General features: G+C 50.1%; 1 protein-coding gene across 1 annotated transcript in view; it reads right to left on the reverse strand.

The window, feature by feature from the left end:
• SCARB1 (scavenger receptor class B member 1) overlaps positions 1 to 18,953 on the reverse strand; it is an 85,886-nt gene extending 66,933 nt beyond the window's left edge. The window contains exon 1 of the mRNA XM_023739269.1: positions 18,828 to 18,953. Coding sequence (XP_023595037.1) covers positions 18,828 to 18,953 — 126 coding nt within the window. The remainder of the gene's footprint in view (positions 1 to 18,827) is intronic.
• Positions 18,954 to 19,392: the final 439 nt, after the last annotated feature.

The following is a 19,392-nucleotide window of genomic DNA, read 5'->3' on the forward strand; positions in this document are numbered from 1 at the left end:
AGCCCCATAAAACAAAACGGGACTAATGAGGCACAGCAGTCCAGGGACAAGGACTAGAAGGCAGGAGGGGACAGGAAAGCTGGTGATAGGGAACCAAAGGTTGAGAAAGGACAGTGTTGACATGTATTGGGGTTGTTAACCATTGTCATAGGGCAATATGTGTACTAACTGTTTAATGAGAAACTATTCTGTTCTGTAAACCTTCATCTAAAGCACACACAAAAAAAGAATTACCTATATGAGATCAAATAGACAACAGCAACTCAAAAGGTTTGATGGCAAGTCTAGGGGGCAATGAGTTGAAGATAATGGTGATGGAATAATTTGGAAAAGGATAGTGAAAATAGCAGCAGAACTGGAAGAACGTAATCAATGTCACTGAATTTTACATGTAGACATTTTTGAAATGGTGTATCTTTGGCTATGTATATTTTCACCAAAAAAGAAAAAAGGTCCTCCGAGGTCAAGAAGGGAGAATATTGACATGTTGTGGGTTTGTTAACCAGTGTCATAAAACAATATGCATACTGTGTCACGAGAAAGTATTTGTTATGTAAACCTTCACCTAAAGTACGATAAAAAAAATTTTAAAAAAATGTTGAGATGGCAAATATTTTGTCACATACATATTCATCACAATACATTTGTTAAAAAGAAAAATAACAAACCGCTATGAAGGGCTATACGGAGACAGTGAAGGGTTGTGAATGTCGACCGGCTGTTAGATCAAAGAACTGAAGCCCTGGGAACTTTCCTGCATGGCCATGGTCTGTGCTTATGGAGAAGGTCCTCGTTCTTACGACATTGCTGGCGGAGCTATTCAGGGGTGAGATGTCATGAGACCAGGAAGTCACTGTCAAATGGCTCAGCAGCAAGAGAGAGAATGAGAAAGAGTGAGAGAAAGCAAACGCGGCCAGTTGTCAACAATGGGGGCCCCCAGGTAGAGGCAGGTTGTTGCGTGCTGCCAAGTTGATTCTGACTCACAGCGACCCCATGTGACAGAGTACAGCTACCCCAAAGGGCTTTCTAGGCTGTAATCTTTACAAAGGAGCCTTGATGGTGCAGTGGTTAAGAGCTTAACTGCTAACCAAAAGGTCAGCAGTTCGACCCACCAGCTGCTCCTTGGAAACCCTTATGGGGCAGTTCTACTCTGTCTTGTAGAATCACTATGAGTCAGAGTCAACTGGAAGGCAACGGGTTTTGGTTAATATTTACGAGAACAGATCACCAGGTCTTTTCTCCCTCGGAGCCTCTGGCGGGTTCAAAGCCCAACCTTTCGGTTTGCAGCCTAGCACTTAACCACTGTACCACCAGGGCTCCTTGGCAGAGGTATGCAGAAGTTTGTTGTACTGTTCTTGCCATTTTTGCAAAATAAAATTTGTTTGTAAATAAAAATGTAGGGTTAGAAAGAACACTCTGGGCCGCCTTGTGAATGGTTTTACAAGTTTGAAAGCTCCCTTATGGGAATGATGACCTCACTGAAGTGCAGCCACACCTTGGGGTATTCACACCACTTATTTAATCAATAGGAGCTCCGAGGACACTGCAGAGGATTTTGACAAGAGCTGACAGAGTGAGGAAAGCAAGACGCAGGGCAGCGTGCAGTGTGGTTCTATTCAGTAAAGCGATGACAAAGTACCCCTTTTCTCTGTGTATCCATCCATAGGTTAAGATAATAACAACAGCAAACGCTTATGTAACACATCGGCCAAGCTACTCTGTTTTACGTATGCCAACTCCTCCACCTTCACAACTGCCCAAACAGGACATACTTTTACCGCATTTCACAGATGAGGAAATAACGCACAGAGAGGTTGAGTAACTTGCTGTCATGTATTGAATTGTGTTCCCTAAAAATATCTGTCAACTTGGCTAGGCCATGATTCCCAGTATTGTGTGATTGTCCACCTATGTGTTGTAAATCCTACCTCTGTGATGTTAATGAGGCAGGATTAGAGGCAGTTATGTTAATGAGGCAGGATAAAATCTACACGATTAGGTTGTGTTTTAAGTCAATTTCTTTTGAGATATAAAAGAAAGAAGCCAGCAGAGAGACATGGGGACCTCATACCACCAAGAAACAAGAGCCAGGAGAACAGCATGTCCTTTGGACCCAGGGTCCCCCTGCTGAGAAGCTCCTAGACCAGGGAAGATTGATGACAAGGACCTTCCCCCAGAGCCTACAGAGAGAGAAAGCCTTCCCCTGGAATCGGCACCCAGAATTCGGACTTGTAGCCTCCTAAAGTGTGAAAGAATAAATTTCTCTTTATTAAAGCCATCCACTTGTGGTATTTCTGTTAGAGCAGTACTAGGTGACTAAGACACAGCTCCAGATAACTAAGACACTTGCCCAAAGGCACACAGCCAGTAAGTGGCAGAGGCAGGATTCGAACTGAGGCTGTATGCTCCAAAGTCCACGTGCTTGGGCCCACTCAGGCTCCTGAATGCCAGGATCCTGCCAAGGGGCAGAGAGAAGCCTGGGAACTTGAACACTCAGCCTGGGCCTTCAATGGTGACACCCAGAGCCTCCCTTTTTGGCACCACCGTCCAGCGCCCCACGGCCTCTCACCCGAGTGGCAGGTACCCACGTGGGCACCAGGGCACTCTCTCAGCCAGAAGGAGGTGCTCCCAGAGGGTCGTCCTGGGACACAGGTCCCGGAGAACACCTCCGTACACACCGGGGATGCGAGCTGCCGCCTCCACACTGTCCCAGTTGAACAAGAGTCTGCCCCGGGCTGGGTGGCAAGGGCCAGAAGGCTACTGGTGTTTTGTCTGGGCACTTGCCGAGATGCGTGCTGGGGCACACTGCAGAATATACCTTCTGGCCACGACTCCAGATCCACTCCTCTGCCTCCGTGCCCTGACAGGATCCAGCTCATCCCTCCTGCCCCCGCCTTCCCCCAGTGCACACCCCGGGAGCCTCCGCCCGCGGGGGTCAAGGCTTGAACTGTGGCACACTCCAGCCCTGACACCTCCTCCCAGTTCTGCTGCCGGGATGTGGGTGGGCAGGGGTGCACGCAGGACCTTGGGGACTTTCTGCCTAAAGGACACTAGTTAACAGCTTCCCCTGCACCTTCCCAGGCCCCTTCCAAGCCCTGCTCCCCATCCCTTCTGGCCTCCTCTGCCCACGTCCCACTTCCCAAGGGAACCTGGAACAGTCTGCTCTGCCAACACTAACCAGCTCCCCTCTAGGTTTTTATTTCCTCCAAGGAAAAATAAAAGATGGAACTGAACGACACCCAAGTTCCAGATCTAATGTCAGAGGGTTTATGAAACCTTCTCTGATAAAAACAATCAGCTGAAAAGGTACCATCTCAAGAATTCCTGACTACATATTCAAACAAAATAATCTCTAATACTGTAACAGAGTGAGAGGCGATGTGTGGATGAAGTAGGGAAGCTATTTTAGGGCAAACGGGCCTATCACCATTTGGCTGCTTGTCACCCCTTCCTCCTTCTGCTAACAGCCCCTCAGCTTTCTTTTAGGGAGACACCCCACCCCACCTCAGTCCTAGTGGTTTAGAGGGGAAGAGCCTCCCTCCTCAGCTCTAACGATGGGCAAGTGACCTAAACCTGACCAAGAACAGCAGTCCATTTCTAGAGCTATCGTGATTGGCTCAGACATGTGCATGTGACCTAAGCCCCGCCAATCAGAGCCAAGGACTGGTTCCCCACTGGGAATATTCTCTAATTACTCTTAACTCCAGAAGAGCACTCAGCTCTCCCAGCGCCCCTGGCGGGCCCACAGGAGGAGGTTGGGACCCCAGGGCGCTCCCTGTCCTCTCCCGCCGACCCCAACTACCTAGACCTGTGGGCATCACTGCAGTTTTGCTTTTATTAGGTGGGTGCAGGCAGATGGCTTTGCATGAATTAAATGCCCCCTCCTCGACGCTGTCCTGAGTGAGATCACCTCCCAACTCCAGCCTCACACGGTCTCTGCTGGTGAGGAGAGGAAGTGAAGCACCAACGGTTCTGCTTCAAATGCTGGACGGAGGCTGAAATGCAGCAGGGCGGAAAGCCCCTCAGCCCATGCAGGCCCCCCAGCTAGGACCAACATGCTGGCCCTAGGCTCCTGGCTGCTGGCTTTGCCCACTGCCAGCCTGATGACATCTTTCTAAACCTGCAGCCCTGCCTCCCTCCCGGCCACTCTGCCTGCGTACTGGGGCAGGGAGGGTCAATCAGAAAACACCAGTGCTCAGCCAGAGGAATTGCCTAGTCACTGGAGTCAGATAAATCACTGTAATCCAGAATAGGGCTTATTAAGTCTCAGGCCCTGAATCCATGAGCCGGGAAGTCACACGCTCCTGTGGCACCCCAGAGGCCTAGACTCCTTCATGCTGTCTTGCACAAGGCACTGTTCTGAGCGCTTTACGTGTAAGACCTCATTTAACCCTCGCCACCACCCTATGGGAGTCCGAGTGGCTCAGTGGTTAACTGATATGGCTGCCAACCAAAAGGTCAGCAGTTTGAATCCAGCAGCCACTCCTTGGAAACTCTATGGGGCAGTTCTACGCTATCCTCTAGGATCGCTATGCTCAGAATCGACTCGATGGCAACGGGTTTTGAGTTTTGGTTTTTTACCACCTTATGAGGTAGGCGGAAAACCTGGTGGCGTAGTGGTTAAGAGCTACGGCAGCTTACCAAAAGGTCGGCAGTTCAAATCCACCAGGTGCTCCTTGGAAACCCTATGGGGCAGTTCTACTCCACCCTATAAGGTCGCTATGAGTCAGAATCAACTCGACGGCAACGGGTTTGGTTTTGGTTTTCTGAGGCAGGCACGTCATCGTCCCCATTTTACAAACGGGGAAACTTGCCCCCAGTCACACAGACAAGTAGAAGGGCCACTATTTGAACCCAGGGAGTCTGACTCCAAACTCCATGTTTTTGAAGACCCCTGCTGGGATCCTCTCCCTGCCTCAGCCCAAGGTCCCACCCAAGCCAGGTCTCTGAGCTGGACAAGGGTCCCCAAATATGGGAAACAGTCATGAACAAGACAGACAAGACCCTTGTCCTTGTGGACAGCACAGTGCACAAGCAAGTGACAAGGTCACTGTGTTCAGGGGATAGCTTCTTCAAGAGGTCACATCTGGGCAGAAAAGTAAAAGCGGAACCAGGCGTGAGAAGAGCCAGGGGAGGAAAGGCAGAAGGAACAGCACGTGCAAAGGCCCTGAGGCAGGAAAGAACCTGGCACATTGGAGGAAAAGGAAGACTCTTGAGCCCGGAGCAGGTGAACGTGCTAAGAGTTAATGGAGGCAGGGCTGATGAAAAAAGGCCTTGTAAGCCACAGGTCCACGTATGGAGTTCAGGGGAAAGGTTTGGGCTGGGCACCCCAATGTGAGAGTGGCTGGAACAAAGTTGGCACTGCAAGCAGGATGGGATGCCATCACCCAGGGAGCAAGCCAGCGTGGAAATGAGCTCTGAGGCCCGCGCCCTGCAACATCCAACAGCAAGACATCATGGGGGTAAGGAGCCCCCAGCAGACGAGGCCCAGTGCCACCGCCAGCGAGGCAGGCAGGAAACCAAGAGACCAGACACTCAAGTGGTCTCCAGGGCCCTTCTCAAGGCTCCTAGGGAAGGCGGAAGGAACTTCTCCCAAATGCCAGGAAGGAATCAAGGATCAGGCCAAATGCCAGGAAGTGAACAAGGGTCAGACCACTCCTGTTCCTTCCCTGGACCAGCACGAGGCAACCAGTGGGCAGGATGAAGCTCGGCAGGCGGAGGGAGGGGGAAGGAGAGGAGAAATTGCAGACAGCCATGCCCCCCGGGCAGTGAGGTTCTGAGCAGACGGGTCTCAAATCTCACCCCAGGGTTACGACGTCACTCCCCACCCCCACCCCACACACACCCAGTAAATTGCCAGCTCCCAGGCCCTTCACGGCTCCAAAGCAAAAATGAACCCTTTTGTGTTGTTTTTGTTTCTTTTTGCATTGCAGCTCTGGCCAGTGGAGGCCAAGGTCACGTTTGAGTGAGGCGAAGGGAGATGAGGTAAGAGGGCTTCTCTCTCTCTCTCTGCCTTTAATTTGTGGCCAAGCCAGAGCAGTCAACTCTCTGCACAACAGCTGTGTGCTTGGTGCTGAAACCGTGAGACCCTCATGGACCAGAAGGCGTGGGTGAAATGCTCCCTCACTGAATTGTCTTGTTATAACATTATGAACCAGAAACACTTCCTCCGGCACTCCCTGGGGCTGAAACCTCTCTGGAATACCCCGACACCCCCAGCCTTGGGGGCAGGGGCTCATAACCCCAGGCTCCTCTCTCTTGCGGACCACGGACACTAACAACCCCAGCCCAGGACCCACAGACACCGAGAGCCAATGTGGACGCCTGTGCCAAATCTCCGCCGAGAGCAGGACTTCTCCGAGAAAGAAAACCCTTTTATTCAGCAAGCCCTCCACACCGCTCAGTTCTGCATCTTTTTTCTAGAAACTGAGCACCAGGCTGAAGATTCTGGGTAGCTGAGCATTCCTGCTGAACCACGTTCTGGTTAATCCAGACTGGATCACGGCGCGGAGGCACCGCTAGTACTTGGCGTTCCAGAAGGGGTGGTTCACGGAATGGGAAGAGCCCAGGGCCTCGGGAGAGCCAGGTAGCAGCGGGGACACATCGACACACACGTGTGCACGCACATACACACAAACATATGCACACTGGTGAAGCCAGAAGCAGATTCACCCAGAGCAAAGAGAGACACAAAAATAAACTAGACTCAGGGAAACTGAAAACTGACATGTGTTTTCAGCTGTCGCCAAAGCATAAGTAGAAGTGGACCCTCGCACGTGGACGAAGGAACAGGAAGTGGGAAGGCAGGAAAGAGGAAGAAGGCCAACACACCCATGCCCCCCCCCCCGCCCCTCGCACTCTGAGAAGGGAGCTTCCCACCCCCAGTCCGGGCCCCTGACAAGTTCTGAGGCTGGTGCTGGGGCCCAGACATGGAGGGTTCTGGAGGCAACATCCAGGGGGCCAGTGTCAGCAGCCAGCCATTCCTTGAAGCCGGACACCCTCCGAGACTTGGCCCTGGGGCTTTCTCGAGCCCCAGCATCAGGGGTCTGTCCAGGGCGCAAGGCTGGCTGAGCACACCCTATGGGACACGTGGGCAGCCCAGCCTGGGGAGGGTCACTGGGTCCCCCAGAAGAAGGCCACCTCCTCCAAGCTTGTTTCCACATCTGACTTTGGAAAGTGCCCCTGGGCCTATCAAAGGGCTCCAGAAAGGGAGGCATAGGAGGGAAGGCTGCCAGCAATTTCTTGGGGGGTGATTATAAGGAGAAAGGCCGCTGGCAGTGCAGAGAAAGAGAAAGGCCATTCCAAGAAGAGAATTTGGGAGGCACCCCTGCCCTGCCTCCAAATATCAAGTACAGAGGCTCAGAAATACCTTGAGCAGAAAGTTATGGTCTCCAGGGGCAGCCCAGCACGGCAGTCAAGAGCACCGGCTTTGGAGTCTGGCTCCCTGGGTTGAAATTCTGGCTCCCTGGGTTGAAATTCTGGCTCTGCCACATCTGAGCTGTGTGACCTGGGGCAAGTAACTTAACCTCTCTGTGTTTCCCTTTCCCTCTGTAAAACAGAGGCAACAGTAGCGATTTAGATACTAAATTACACGAGCTGATGCTTGTACAACACCTAGAACAGTGTCCGGTGTCAACCCCCACCTTTAACTCTTTACCAAGCGCTGGCACATGTATATTCCTGCTACATTTTCTGCCCCTGGAGGTTTACTGGCAGACATTTGAGCCACTTTAGTACACTCTGGTCTCGTGGCAGATACCGGTGCAGCTGCCTAAAAACAAGGAAACTGGTCTGCGCCACGTTTGAGTGTTGCGAGCCATTCGCACGAGAGGATGCTTCCCAGAGGAGCGAGCGTGTGAAACTTCTGTGACTTCTGGCTCCTGTATGGCGAGATAAGGCTTGCAAGTATGTTTACTATTTCCTTTGTGTTATTGGGAAGGTACGGTTACCGACATTTGGAAATATTCAAGTAAACGAGTTATTTTTGGGGGAATAACAGTTTGTGACGCATTTGCTGGGCCATGGGAAGTGCTGCGTGTGACCCACTTCATGGAACCGGGGACCACTATGGCCTCCTTGCAGTTAGCACCCGGTTTCTTCAAATAGTAAAAAACCACCAACAAGCAATGATTCAGCATCCAGTCCATTAGTGAATAAACATGGCGTCACCAAAAAATTCCAAAAACAAATTTCACCCAGGAAAGCGTTAACTAACAGGTAAAGGACACCTGTCAAAGGACACAAAGCAGCTCAGAGAAGGATGTGATGTCCCCAGGGACGAGGAGGCTCAGGTGGGGTGTGGGGTGGGGGAGAAACAACCTGGCCTCAAAGCACTGGCTGCCCAGTGCATTCCAACACCCTACTGGTGTTCAGGAGCTGCCGTGAGCCCAGGTGCTGCGGGGTTCCTCAGGTGAAGCCCCCTCCCAGAGGAAGGTCCTTGCTTGTTAGAGAAAAAAAAGAATGCACAAATAAATATACAACATAACACCTGTCACCCGTGGCTATCAAGTTGATACTGACTCATAGCGACCCTACAGGACAGAGTAGAACTGCCCCGTAGGGTTTCCAAGGAGCGGCTGGTGGTTTTGAACTGCTGACCTTTTGGTTAGCAGCTGAGCTCTTAACCACTGCGCCACCAGGGTTTCCTAGAACATAATGGGGGGAGGGGGATTTTTAGAGAGGTGAGGGATGACGCACACATATTTAGGGGATGAGCCTTTCAGGCAGAGCGGAAGGCAAGCCAGAGACTCTGAGGTGGGACCAGGCTTGGGGAGCTCAAGGGCCATCGGAGACGAGTGTGGCCATAAGGAGTGAGGGGTAGGGGGCTGACAGGGGTTGAGGTGAGAGAGGGAAGGAGGACGAGACCATGAAGGCCTTCAGGCCACTCACAAGACTCTGGTGTTCTTCACCTGGGGTGAGATGGGGCCTTGGGAACATGGGAAGGCTTTGAGCAAAGAGGGACCCAATCGGATCAGTATTCTAACAGGATCCATCTGGCTGTGTACAGAGGGACAAGGGACCAAGGATGAGTCTACTGCACCCGTCCCAGCAGGAGACGGGGGAGCCGTAGCAGTAGAGATGTTGACAAGGGGTCCGATTCAGGATCTGGTTTGAAGGTAGAGCCGATGGGATTTGCTGATGGACCAGATATAGGATATCAGGAAAAGGGTGGAGTCCAGGACAACCCATGGTTTTCACTTCTGCACCAGGGTGAGTAAGCAGAGGTGCTATTTATTGAGATGGGAAACACAGACGGAGCTAGGCTTTTGGGCTGGAAAAACTAACGGATAAAGCCCTCAAGGCCGACTGCAGTCGAAAACCGACGTAAAGAGAGCAGAGGGGAGTCCACACCCCTCCTGGACACGGGAGAAGCCCTGGAAGCCGTCCTCGCGCATGGCGGCCTGGCAGACAAGTCCCTTTCCCTGCAACCCTTGAAAGCAAGCCCCTGGGACCACACCTTCCATTAGTCATTCAGATACTGGAGGGCCACCGTGCACCAGCCTCATTCCAAACAGTGGATCCCAGAGTCCTCATCCTCAGGGGTTTGCCTCTAGGACATTCTGTCTCACACACACACACACACACCCAGCAGGGTCACTTGGGGCAAATTCCTCTCTTCACCTTGTTTCCTCGGCTGTCAATGACGACAAAGTGACGTGTGTCACAGGACTCCCCAAGACTAAACGAGACGACCTTCGCAAAGGTGTCCTCCGTGGCCGGACACAGTGGCGTTCGTGATTATGCCCCTTAGCCCATTTGGTGAACACGTCCCATCCAACCCCACCTGTGAGGGGAAAGAGAAATGAGTCTTGCTTCTTCTCCCCCAGGACCTCTTAGCACGGGGGCTCCTCCGCTATTTTTGTGTCTAATTCATGCGATCCTTTGAGGAAACCGATGTATCTTTTCATTACTAATTTGTTTGTATATGTGATAAAAAAAATAACAAAAATTTGCCATTTCAACTTTTTTTACGTGTACAATTCAGTGACATTAATGACACTCATCGTGTTGTGCAACCATCATCATTCATTACTAATTATCAATTAAACACATAATACATGAATACATTCCCTTTGTTTAAAAAAAATAGAAATGTGTCTCCTTTGCCCACACCCTCAGTCCCTCCCCTCTCCCCTTGATCACTTCTGTCAGTCTGCTATGCATCCTTCCACACCATTTTCTGTACTTTTACATACAGTAAATTAACCCATGAAGTCCCTGGAGAGGGACATCATGCTTGGTAAAGTAGAAGGTCAGCAAAAAGGAGGAAGACCCTCAACGAGATGGACTGACACAGTGGCTGCCACATAGCAACCCATGTGAGGATGGTGCAAGACCAGGCGGCATTTCGTTCTGTTGTGCATAAGGTCATACGACTTGGGACCGATTCCATGGCACCTAACAGTAACATTAACCCAGCAGCCCTGACGGTGCAGTGGTTAAGGTCATCGGTATGAACTCACCAGCCGCTCTGCAGGAGAAAGATGTGGCAGTCTGCTCCTGTAAAGATTATAGCTTTGGGAACCCTACAGAGCTGTTCTGCTCTTTCCTATAGGGTTGCTATAGGATTTCTATGAGTTGGAATCCACTGAACGGCAATGGTTTTGGTTTAATACTAACCCATTACAAATAAAGAATACTAATTTACGGCCACTGTGCTAATCTCTCTCACCAAGGGTATCCCTCACCCTTGCTGGCCCTCGACTTCACCAAACACAATGCTGTGATGCAGGTTTTGCACTGGCTAGTTGTTGGGAAGTAGATTGCCAGGCCTTTCTTTCTAGTCTATCTTAGTCTGGAAGCGCCATGAAAACCTGTCCACCATGGGTGACCTTACTGGTATTTGAAACACTGGTGGCATAGCTTCCAGCATCACAGCAACATGCAAGCCACCACAGTATGACATGCTGTGAAGTAGTTACATGTGATTATACCAATCGGCCTTAAGTAAAGCAAATTACCCACCATATGTGGGTGGGTCTCATCCAGTCAGTTGAAGGCCTTAAACGCAAAAAAGGGAGTTTCCACTAGGGTGTATTCTGCCTCCAGACTACAGATAGACATTTTTACAGAATTCCCTTATTCTTCCCTCTTCTCGACGCCTGACCTACTGATTTTGGGACACAAGACTGCAGAAATCTGCAGCCTATTGACTGACCTACGGATTTTGGACTTATCAGCCCCCTACAATTCCTTAAAATATGTATACATATTTTACTGGTTCTGTTTCTCTAGAGAATCCTGACCAGTACAGCAGGGCTTCTCAAACTCCATCTTCAGTGGGTCATGAAATCAATTTACAGGATCTGCTTCTCCAACAGAAATCCCTCCAAGGATCTCCTCGGCCTGCAGACACCCCGGCCAATCCCTGAGATGAAGAAGAGGAGAAGCCCACCAAAAGCCGCAGCAACTTCTTTTGGTTTCTGTCTTTTAAGACAGCTTTAGTAAGATACAATTCACACACCATAAAACTCACCTATTTAATGTGTACAATTCAATAGTTTTTAGTATATACACAGAATTGTGTAACCATCACAATCAATTTCAAAATATCTTCATTACCTCAAAATGAAACATGAAATGATCCACCTGAAAAAATGCTGAACTGGCAAGTGTTGTGTTATACACATATATTACACACACACACAAAAGAAACACCACATCCTTAGGCTAATGCCCCTTGGTCCCCTCATCTCCCCCAGCCCCTGATAATCACTCCTCTATTTTTTGTCTCTACAGATTTTCTGATTCTGGACAATTCATGGAAAAGGAATGGAATCAGATAATATGTGATCTTTTGTGACTGGTGTCTTTTATGCAGCCTAATGTTTTCAAAGTTCATTTATGTTGTAGCAGCTAACAGTACTTCATTCCTCTTGATGGCTGAACAATATTCCATTATATGGACAGACCACGTTCTGTTTATCCACTCATCAGTTGATGGCCATTGGGGTGTTTGCACTTTTTGGCTGTTGTGAATAATGCTGCTATGAACATTCATGTAGAAGCTTTTATGTGAGCATAGGTTTTCATTTCCCTTGGGTGTAACCTTGGAGGAGAATTGCTGGGTAACATTGTAACTCTAACGTTTAACTTTTTGAGGAACTGCCAGACTGGTTTCCAAAGCTGCTGTACCATTTTACATTCCCACCAGCAAGGGATGAGGGTTCCAATTTCTCCACATCTTCATCAACACTCGTTATTCTGTATCTTTTTTTATTTGACATCCCAGTGGGTGTGAAGTGGTGCCTCACTGTTGTTTTTGATTCGCGTTTCCCGGATGATGAATGACGCTGAGCACCTTTTCATGTGCTTGTTGGCTATTTGTATTTCTTCCTTGGAGAAACATCTTGTCTTAGTCACCTAGTGCTGCTATAAGAGAAACACCACAAGCGGATGGCTTTAACGAAGAGAAATTTATTCCCTCACAGTCTAGGAGGCTAGAAGTCCAAATTCAGAGGGCCAGCTCTAGGGGAAGGCTTTCTCTCTCTGTCGTTCTGGAGGAAGGTCCTTGTCATCAATCTTCCCCAGTTGGGAGCTTCTCCACGCAGGTACCCCAGGTCCGAAGGACTCACTATGCTCCCGGTGCTTCTTTCTTGGTGGTATGACATCCCCATGTCTTTCTGCTCGATTCTGTCTTTTATATCTCAAAAGAAATTTGCTTAAGGCACAGTCTAATCTTGTAGATTGAGTCCTGTCTGATTAACATAACTGCCACTCGTCTATTCAGATCCTTTGCCCATTTTAAAAGTAGGTTATTTCCCTTATCAGATGTATGGTTTGCAAATATTTTCTCCCATCCTGTGGGTTGTCTGTTCACTTTGTTGATGGTGGCAACTAGTTTTATTTTTAAATTATGCCTCCCCCTGCCCCCAGTATACATGCCCTGGCCTAGCCCAAGACCAGGGGAAAGAAGGAAAAGGGGAGGACTTGAATTGGGAACCCTCCTACTGCACCTCCATGGAGTCACAGCAAAACCTTGAAAATACACACACACACACACACACACACACACACACACACACTACAAGCACACGTGACATCCTCTTTGCTGCTTCTTAGTTTGGCAGGCAAATCTCAGAGAGTAACCAGTACCAGCTGCTGTTCAGCTGACTCCAACTCATGGAGACCCCATCTGTGTCACAGTAGAACTGCACTCCATAGGGTTTCTAGTGGCTGAGTTTTCAGAAGCAGACTGCCAGGCCTTTCTTCCGAGAGGCCTCTGGGTGAATGAGAACCTCCCACCTTTTAGTTAGCAGCTGAGCTCGTTAACCATTTGCACCACCCAGGGACTCCGCTCAGGGAGTAAGAACAGCAGTTCTAGTCACACTGGCCTCACCAGTGCCTCCCTGTGAGACTCGAGGCCAGTGACTTCACTTGCCCCCATGTTGGCTGTGTCAAATGAAAAATAGGGGTAATAATTTTAGCAGTGACCTCATGGGGTGAGGGAAAAATCAAGGGCAAAGTAACCCACTCAGTAAACATCTTTTTGTTGTTGTTATTTTTGAGCAGGTATATTGAGAAAGGAAAGGTAGACCAAGAGCTAGAGATTGGAACTCCCGCCCAGCACTGCCACAAACTGTGCCAACCTGGGCAAGTCTCTGACCTTTGCTATGCCTCAGTTTCCTTGTCTGTAGGAATGAAAAATACCACCCCCTCAACCTATTTCACACAGCTGCTATCAGATTAAAATGAGCACCCAGGCTCACCCAGGGCATTTCAACATCCATATCATCTCCTTTGTACCTCATCATCTCTCCAGGTGGCAGGCCAGATGTGACTCCTAGGTTAGAGCTGAAGAAAGAACCCAACTCAGAGAGGTGAAGGAGCTCGCCTGAGGTCCCAGCTACCCAACAGCACAGCCAGCCTAGAACCCTGATCTCCCAGATACTAACACAGGTTTCCAAATGTATCCTGTCCTACTCAATCTCATCGGCAACCCGAGAAATGTAAATCAAACCCATCAGATTAACAAAAGAATAATAATAATAAATCAGCAATCCCCAGTGATAGCAAAGGAGTGAGTGAAATGGGTCTTTTCACACCCTGTTGGTTGAAGTATAAATGGTAGAGTTTTCAGAAGGGCAATTTGATAGTATCTGTCAAAACACTTTCAAGACCCTTGGGATAAGGCTTGCCCACCCACTTTTTCTGCCTCTCAGGTTTCTTGGGACTTTTCTTTTCCCACTGAAAATATTTGCTGCCCTCCAGTGGGAACGTGTGAAACAATGAAAGGTGAAAGAAACATTCATTGAAGTAAAATAGCGGGGGTATTAGGCTAAACCAGAGGTGCCCCATGTACCCAAATGGAAGGTGCCCTGCAATAAAGCCCGCCACCCATGACTGGTGGGTTAGATATGCACCCACAAATCGTGTATTTCCACATAATATTTCTCAAAATCCATATTACCAACCAAAAAATTAAACACTTAATGATGCAATGTGCTCCCATTAATGAAAACACGTGGTATCAAAAATAAAAATTCAAAGCAGAAAATAATAGGTCTTGAAAGAATTAAAATTCATTCTACTTGGATCAACAATTAACATCCATAGCAACAGCAGTCAAGAAATTAAACCATGTGCTGTACTGGGCAAAACTGCTGCAAAAAACTTCTTTAATGTTTTAAAAAGCAAAGATGTCACTTTGATGACGAAGACGTGCCTCACCCAAGCCATGGTCTTTTCAATCACCTCACCATGAGAAAGTTGAACAATCATAAAGGAAGAGACCAGAATTGATGCATTTGAATTATGGTGTTGGTGAGGAATACTAAATATACTGTGGACTGCCAGGAGAACAAACAAATCAGTCTTAGGAGAAATACAACCAGAACGCTCCTTAGAAGCGAGGGTGGTGAGGCTTTGACTTGCTTACTTTGGACACATCATCAGGAAAGACCAATTGCTAGAAAGGACATCATGTTTGGTAAGGTAGGTCAGTGAAAAAGAGGGAAACCCTCAATGAGATGGATTGATACAACAGTCGCAACAATGAACTCAAACGTATGAAGGATCGTGAACATGGTGCAGGACTGGGCAGCTTTTCATTCCGTTATACATAAGGTTGCCATGAGTCAGAATCGACTCAACAACAACTTACAATAACAACATTAAAATTCAAACTGAGAACAGGCAAATCTACAGAGGCAAAAAGTAGATTAGTGGTTGCCTAGAGCTTCAGGGTTGGGGATTGGAGAGCTGGGAGTGATAGCTAAAGGGTATGAGGTTTCTTCTCAGGGTGATGAAAATGTCCTAAAATTGATTGTAGTGGTGGTTGCATAACTCTGTGAATATATACTAAAAAATCCTGAATTATGCACTTTAAATCAGTGAATTATATGGTATGTGATTTATATCTAAATAAAGCTGAGAATATCTTTTGATCTAGAGACTCCACTTCTAGAAATCTGTCCTATGAAGTATTCACACATGCACACAGACAGACATGTATTAGGATATTCCTTTACTGTTGTTTATGACAGAAAAAATCATCAATCAATAGATAAACAGCTAAATAAATAAGCATATATCCATCCCCAGGAATACCATACAGCTGTTAAAAAAAAAAAAGAAAACTATGGAAGATTCGTATGTTCTGACATGGAAGTTTCTGAAGCTCTATGGATCCCTGGTGGTGCAGTGGTTACAAGCTCAGCTGCCAATCAAAAGGTCGGCACTTCAAATCCACCAGCCGCTCCTTAGAAACCCTCTGGGGCAGTTCTACTCTATCCTATAGAGTCACTATGAGTAGGAATAGACTTGACAGCAACAAGCTTGGTTTTTTTTTCGTCACAGAACTGAAATGCAAACTGCACAACATTAATACATAGCATAGTTCAATTTATGTAGCAATATATATTAATGCGTATACGCATGTGCTTGTGATGTATAAAGAAAGATCAAGAACAATACACACACCAGGAGCAAGGGAGAATGAAGAAAACTAAAGACACAAGGGAAAGATTAGTCCAAAGGACTAATGGACCACAACTACCACGGCCTCCACCAGACGGAGTCCAGTACAGCTAGATGGTGCCCGGCTACCACCACTGACTGCTCTGACTGGGATCACAACAGAGGGTCCCGGACAGAGCTGGAGAAAAATGTAGAAGAAAATTCTAACTCAGAAAAGAAGGCCAGAGTTACTGGCCTAACAGAGACTGGAGAAACCCCGAGAGTATGGCCCCCGGACACCCTTTTAGCTCAGTAATGAAGCCACTCCTCAGGTTCACCCTTCGGCCAAAGATTGGACAGGCCCATAAAACAAAATGAGACTCAAGGGGCACACCAGCCCACGGGCAAGCACTAGAAGGCAGGAGGGGACAGGAAAGCTGGTAATAGGGAACCCAAGATTGAGAAGGGGAGAGTGTTGACATGTCATGGGGTTGGTAACCAATGTCACAAAACATGTGTACTCATTCTTCAGTGAGAAGCTAGTTTCTTCTGTAAACCAACTAAAGTACAATTTAAAAAAAAAGAAGAACAATAGACAGTGATGGCGGTGGTAACCGCTGAGGAGCGGGATAAAATGGATAAAATGGGGGAACTTTCTCTTTTTATCCTCTATTTGAATGTTTTTAACAGTTAGTATTTGTGTCTTTTACATATGGACTTTTCTAATTAAAAAAAAAAAAACACTAGAAAACAAAAATAAAATACAAGGCTGCCCAGTCAAGTTGCCCATGGACACACGCAGCCGATAAAAACACAGGCAGGCATCCCTCCCTACCCAGTGTCCCAGCCGGCTCCGTGCCCTGAACACAGACCTCTTACACGGGAAGGTGCCCGGCCACAGCTCCATCCTGGGCTGCCCAAGGAATGACTGGCTTGGGCTGGGCTATCTTGCCGCCCCGACGCCACTTGGCCCCAAACCCAGTCACCTCTGGGGTATGAACCAAGGCTGCTAGGAGGCTCTTGCTCACCTTCACACCCAGAGATCCCAGCTCCAAGACAACCGAAGATAATGTGGCTTTCCTCTTTGGAAGTGAGAGGGGAGTGGAAGAGATTAAGAGGCACACACACACACACACACACACACCACCTCCACCCGACCTCCCACCCCCGACATCCTAAACCTGATCAACAGCCTTAGAAATAAAACACCCAGAAATAAGCCCCAGAATTACTGGGCTGACAAGATTCTTCATCTAGTATAAACCCCAATCACCCCCACAGCCCCAAAGCAAGAGGCAAGCAGGTCTTTGTACAGGGTCACGGCAGGCCATGCTTACGCCACTGAGTGACAGTCCCAGAGACAGCCCCCGGGGTAGGGTGAGGGAGTGTGCTTGAGGTATGCACACGGTGTGGTCCCAGCATCACAGAAACCACTCAGTCAGCGGGAGTTCATGAAAAACTTGGGGTGAGATCAAGCTGTCACAGTTGGCTTTGAAAAAGTTAACAGAAACATCCTGTCACCTCCACAGCAAAGGGAAACTCAGCCCTTTGACTCCCAGGGTTCCCTGCCCACGTTTCTGCACCATCATCAGAGGTGAAAACAAAAAACCAGACCGCCCAGAGGGACACAGTGTGACCGCGGATCAGCAGGCCTGGGCGTCCTGGCAATCAGATTACAGGACCTAACAGGACAGAATTTGAAAAACCAAAGTCGAAGGAAGACACCAGGCAGCCAAGGTGACTCAGACAACTGCTCCCTCAGAGACCTTGGGAGAGGGCAAATGCTGCCCCATCTTTAATGTCAGCCAGGTGCCGGGAAGTGGTTGCCAGGTCTAAGCAGAGGCATCCTTCACTCACTCACTCATTCATTCCCCAAGCCCCACTTGTGCCAAGTCCTGTGCCAGGCCCGGGGACACAGACATGAAATGAAGACAATCCCTGTTCTTAAGAAACTTGGTCCAGTGGATGGTCCGGGGGAAAAGAGAAGGCAGCTAGCATGACCATGTCCACATCTCCACTCCAGCTCTGTGTCTGGCTGTCCTGTTAAGATCCTGGACACAGCTGAGCCTCAGTTTCCCCTCCAGGACACTGCAGGTGCTCGCTGGGTGGCCCCGAAGCTCTGAAAGACTTTTAGCTGCAGAATTTTTCTTTGTAATGTCCCTGTCCTTTAGTAACTCAAAGCTCTTTCCAGCAGGCTGCCCAGCCCCCAGGGGCAGTCTGCGGTTCTGAAGGCCAGCTGACTCGCCTTAGTTTGTCTCCCCGGTTGAAAGGGCAGGGGAGAGCAGGCTTAGGCTCAGAGGGCAGACCTGGGGCTACGTGTGCTCCGAGGGCCCTGCTGGCAGCTGTGAGCCGAGCCCGCCTGGGAGGGAATCCGGGGGAGAAAAGCGGCTTATCCATTCCAATCCGCATCAGTGCCGGGGAAGGACAGGTGTAGACAGAGCCGAGGTTCTGCCTCTGAGAGGGGTTTCTGCAGGGAGATTCCGGCCGTGGAGGACGCTCTGCTGAGCACCCACCTCTCGGTGCCAGGCGCCTCCCTCAGCGCAGGGCACCCGCGTGAGTCTCACACATGAATAAGAGGTTCCTGTCCTCGACGGGCTCACAGGAAGCAGGCAAATGGTGGCGCTAATTTTACCAGCTCGGCTAGAGGGAAGCTCGCACCTGGGCTCCGGGGCCAGCACTGCCACTCAGAGTGGCCACACTCCTGGCCAGTCCCGGGTCATGGAGGGCTCAGGCCCCGGGTAGTCTCTCACTCAGGCCTCCCCAGCTCTGGTCCCCAGCAAAGCCCCTGGGTGTCCCCGTGGCCCCCAGCCTCAGCCTTGTCCCGGGAGGGTACAGGGGCGGTGGGAGCCGACCCCTGGTGCGCCCCGGTCGCCCGTGCTCAGGGCCCGGGCCCAGGGCCCCGACCCCGCTTCCCCCGGCGCCGCGCCCACCTTGAGGACCTGCTGCTCGATGAGCGAGGGGACCAGCACGATCATGACGGCGCCCAGCACGGCGCACAGCAACCCGGTGACGCCCAGCGCCGCGGTCGCCCAGCGCACTCCGGCGCGGCTGCCCATATCTGCGCGCCTGGCGCCCGCCCGGCTCCGCAGCTGCGGGGATAGAGGCGACAGAGGTGACAGAGGCGGGGACTCCGGGCGCGGGCGGCGTGGCGTGCTCGGACGGCGGCGCACTGAGCACTCCGACAGCTGGCCAGCGGCTTTATGCGGCCTGGCCCGGCGGCCGGACCGCCCCCGGAGAGTCCGGGCACGCGGACTCGGGCCGGCTGCGGGGGCGGGCCGGGGCGGGGCGCGGATCGGACGGGCCCGGGGGGCGGGGCGCAGCCGCCAGGAACGCCCCGGGCTCCGCCGCTCGCCCCGCGCCCCGAGTTCTCCCTTCTCCGCGCGGGCGTCGGGGCCGAGGCCCTTCTCCCTCCTTCTTCCTCCTTCTTCCCTGCCAGCACCTCCTTCCCTGCCCTCCGCCCCCTCCCCACTCCTCCTTCCTCCTCCTCTTCCTCCC

This window comes from Trichechus manatus, unplaced genomic scaffold (assembly GCF_000243295.1).
Source record: "Trichechus manatus latirostris isolate Lorelei unplaced genomic scaffold, TriManLat1.0 scaffold00131, whole genome shotgun sequence".
NCBI classification, from domain to species: domain Eukaryota; kingdom Metazoa; phylum Chordata; class Mammalia; order Sirenia; family Trichechidae; genus Trichechus; species Trichechus manatus.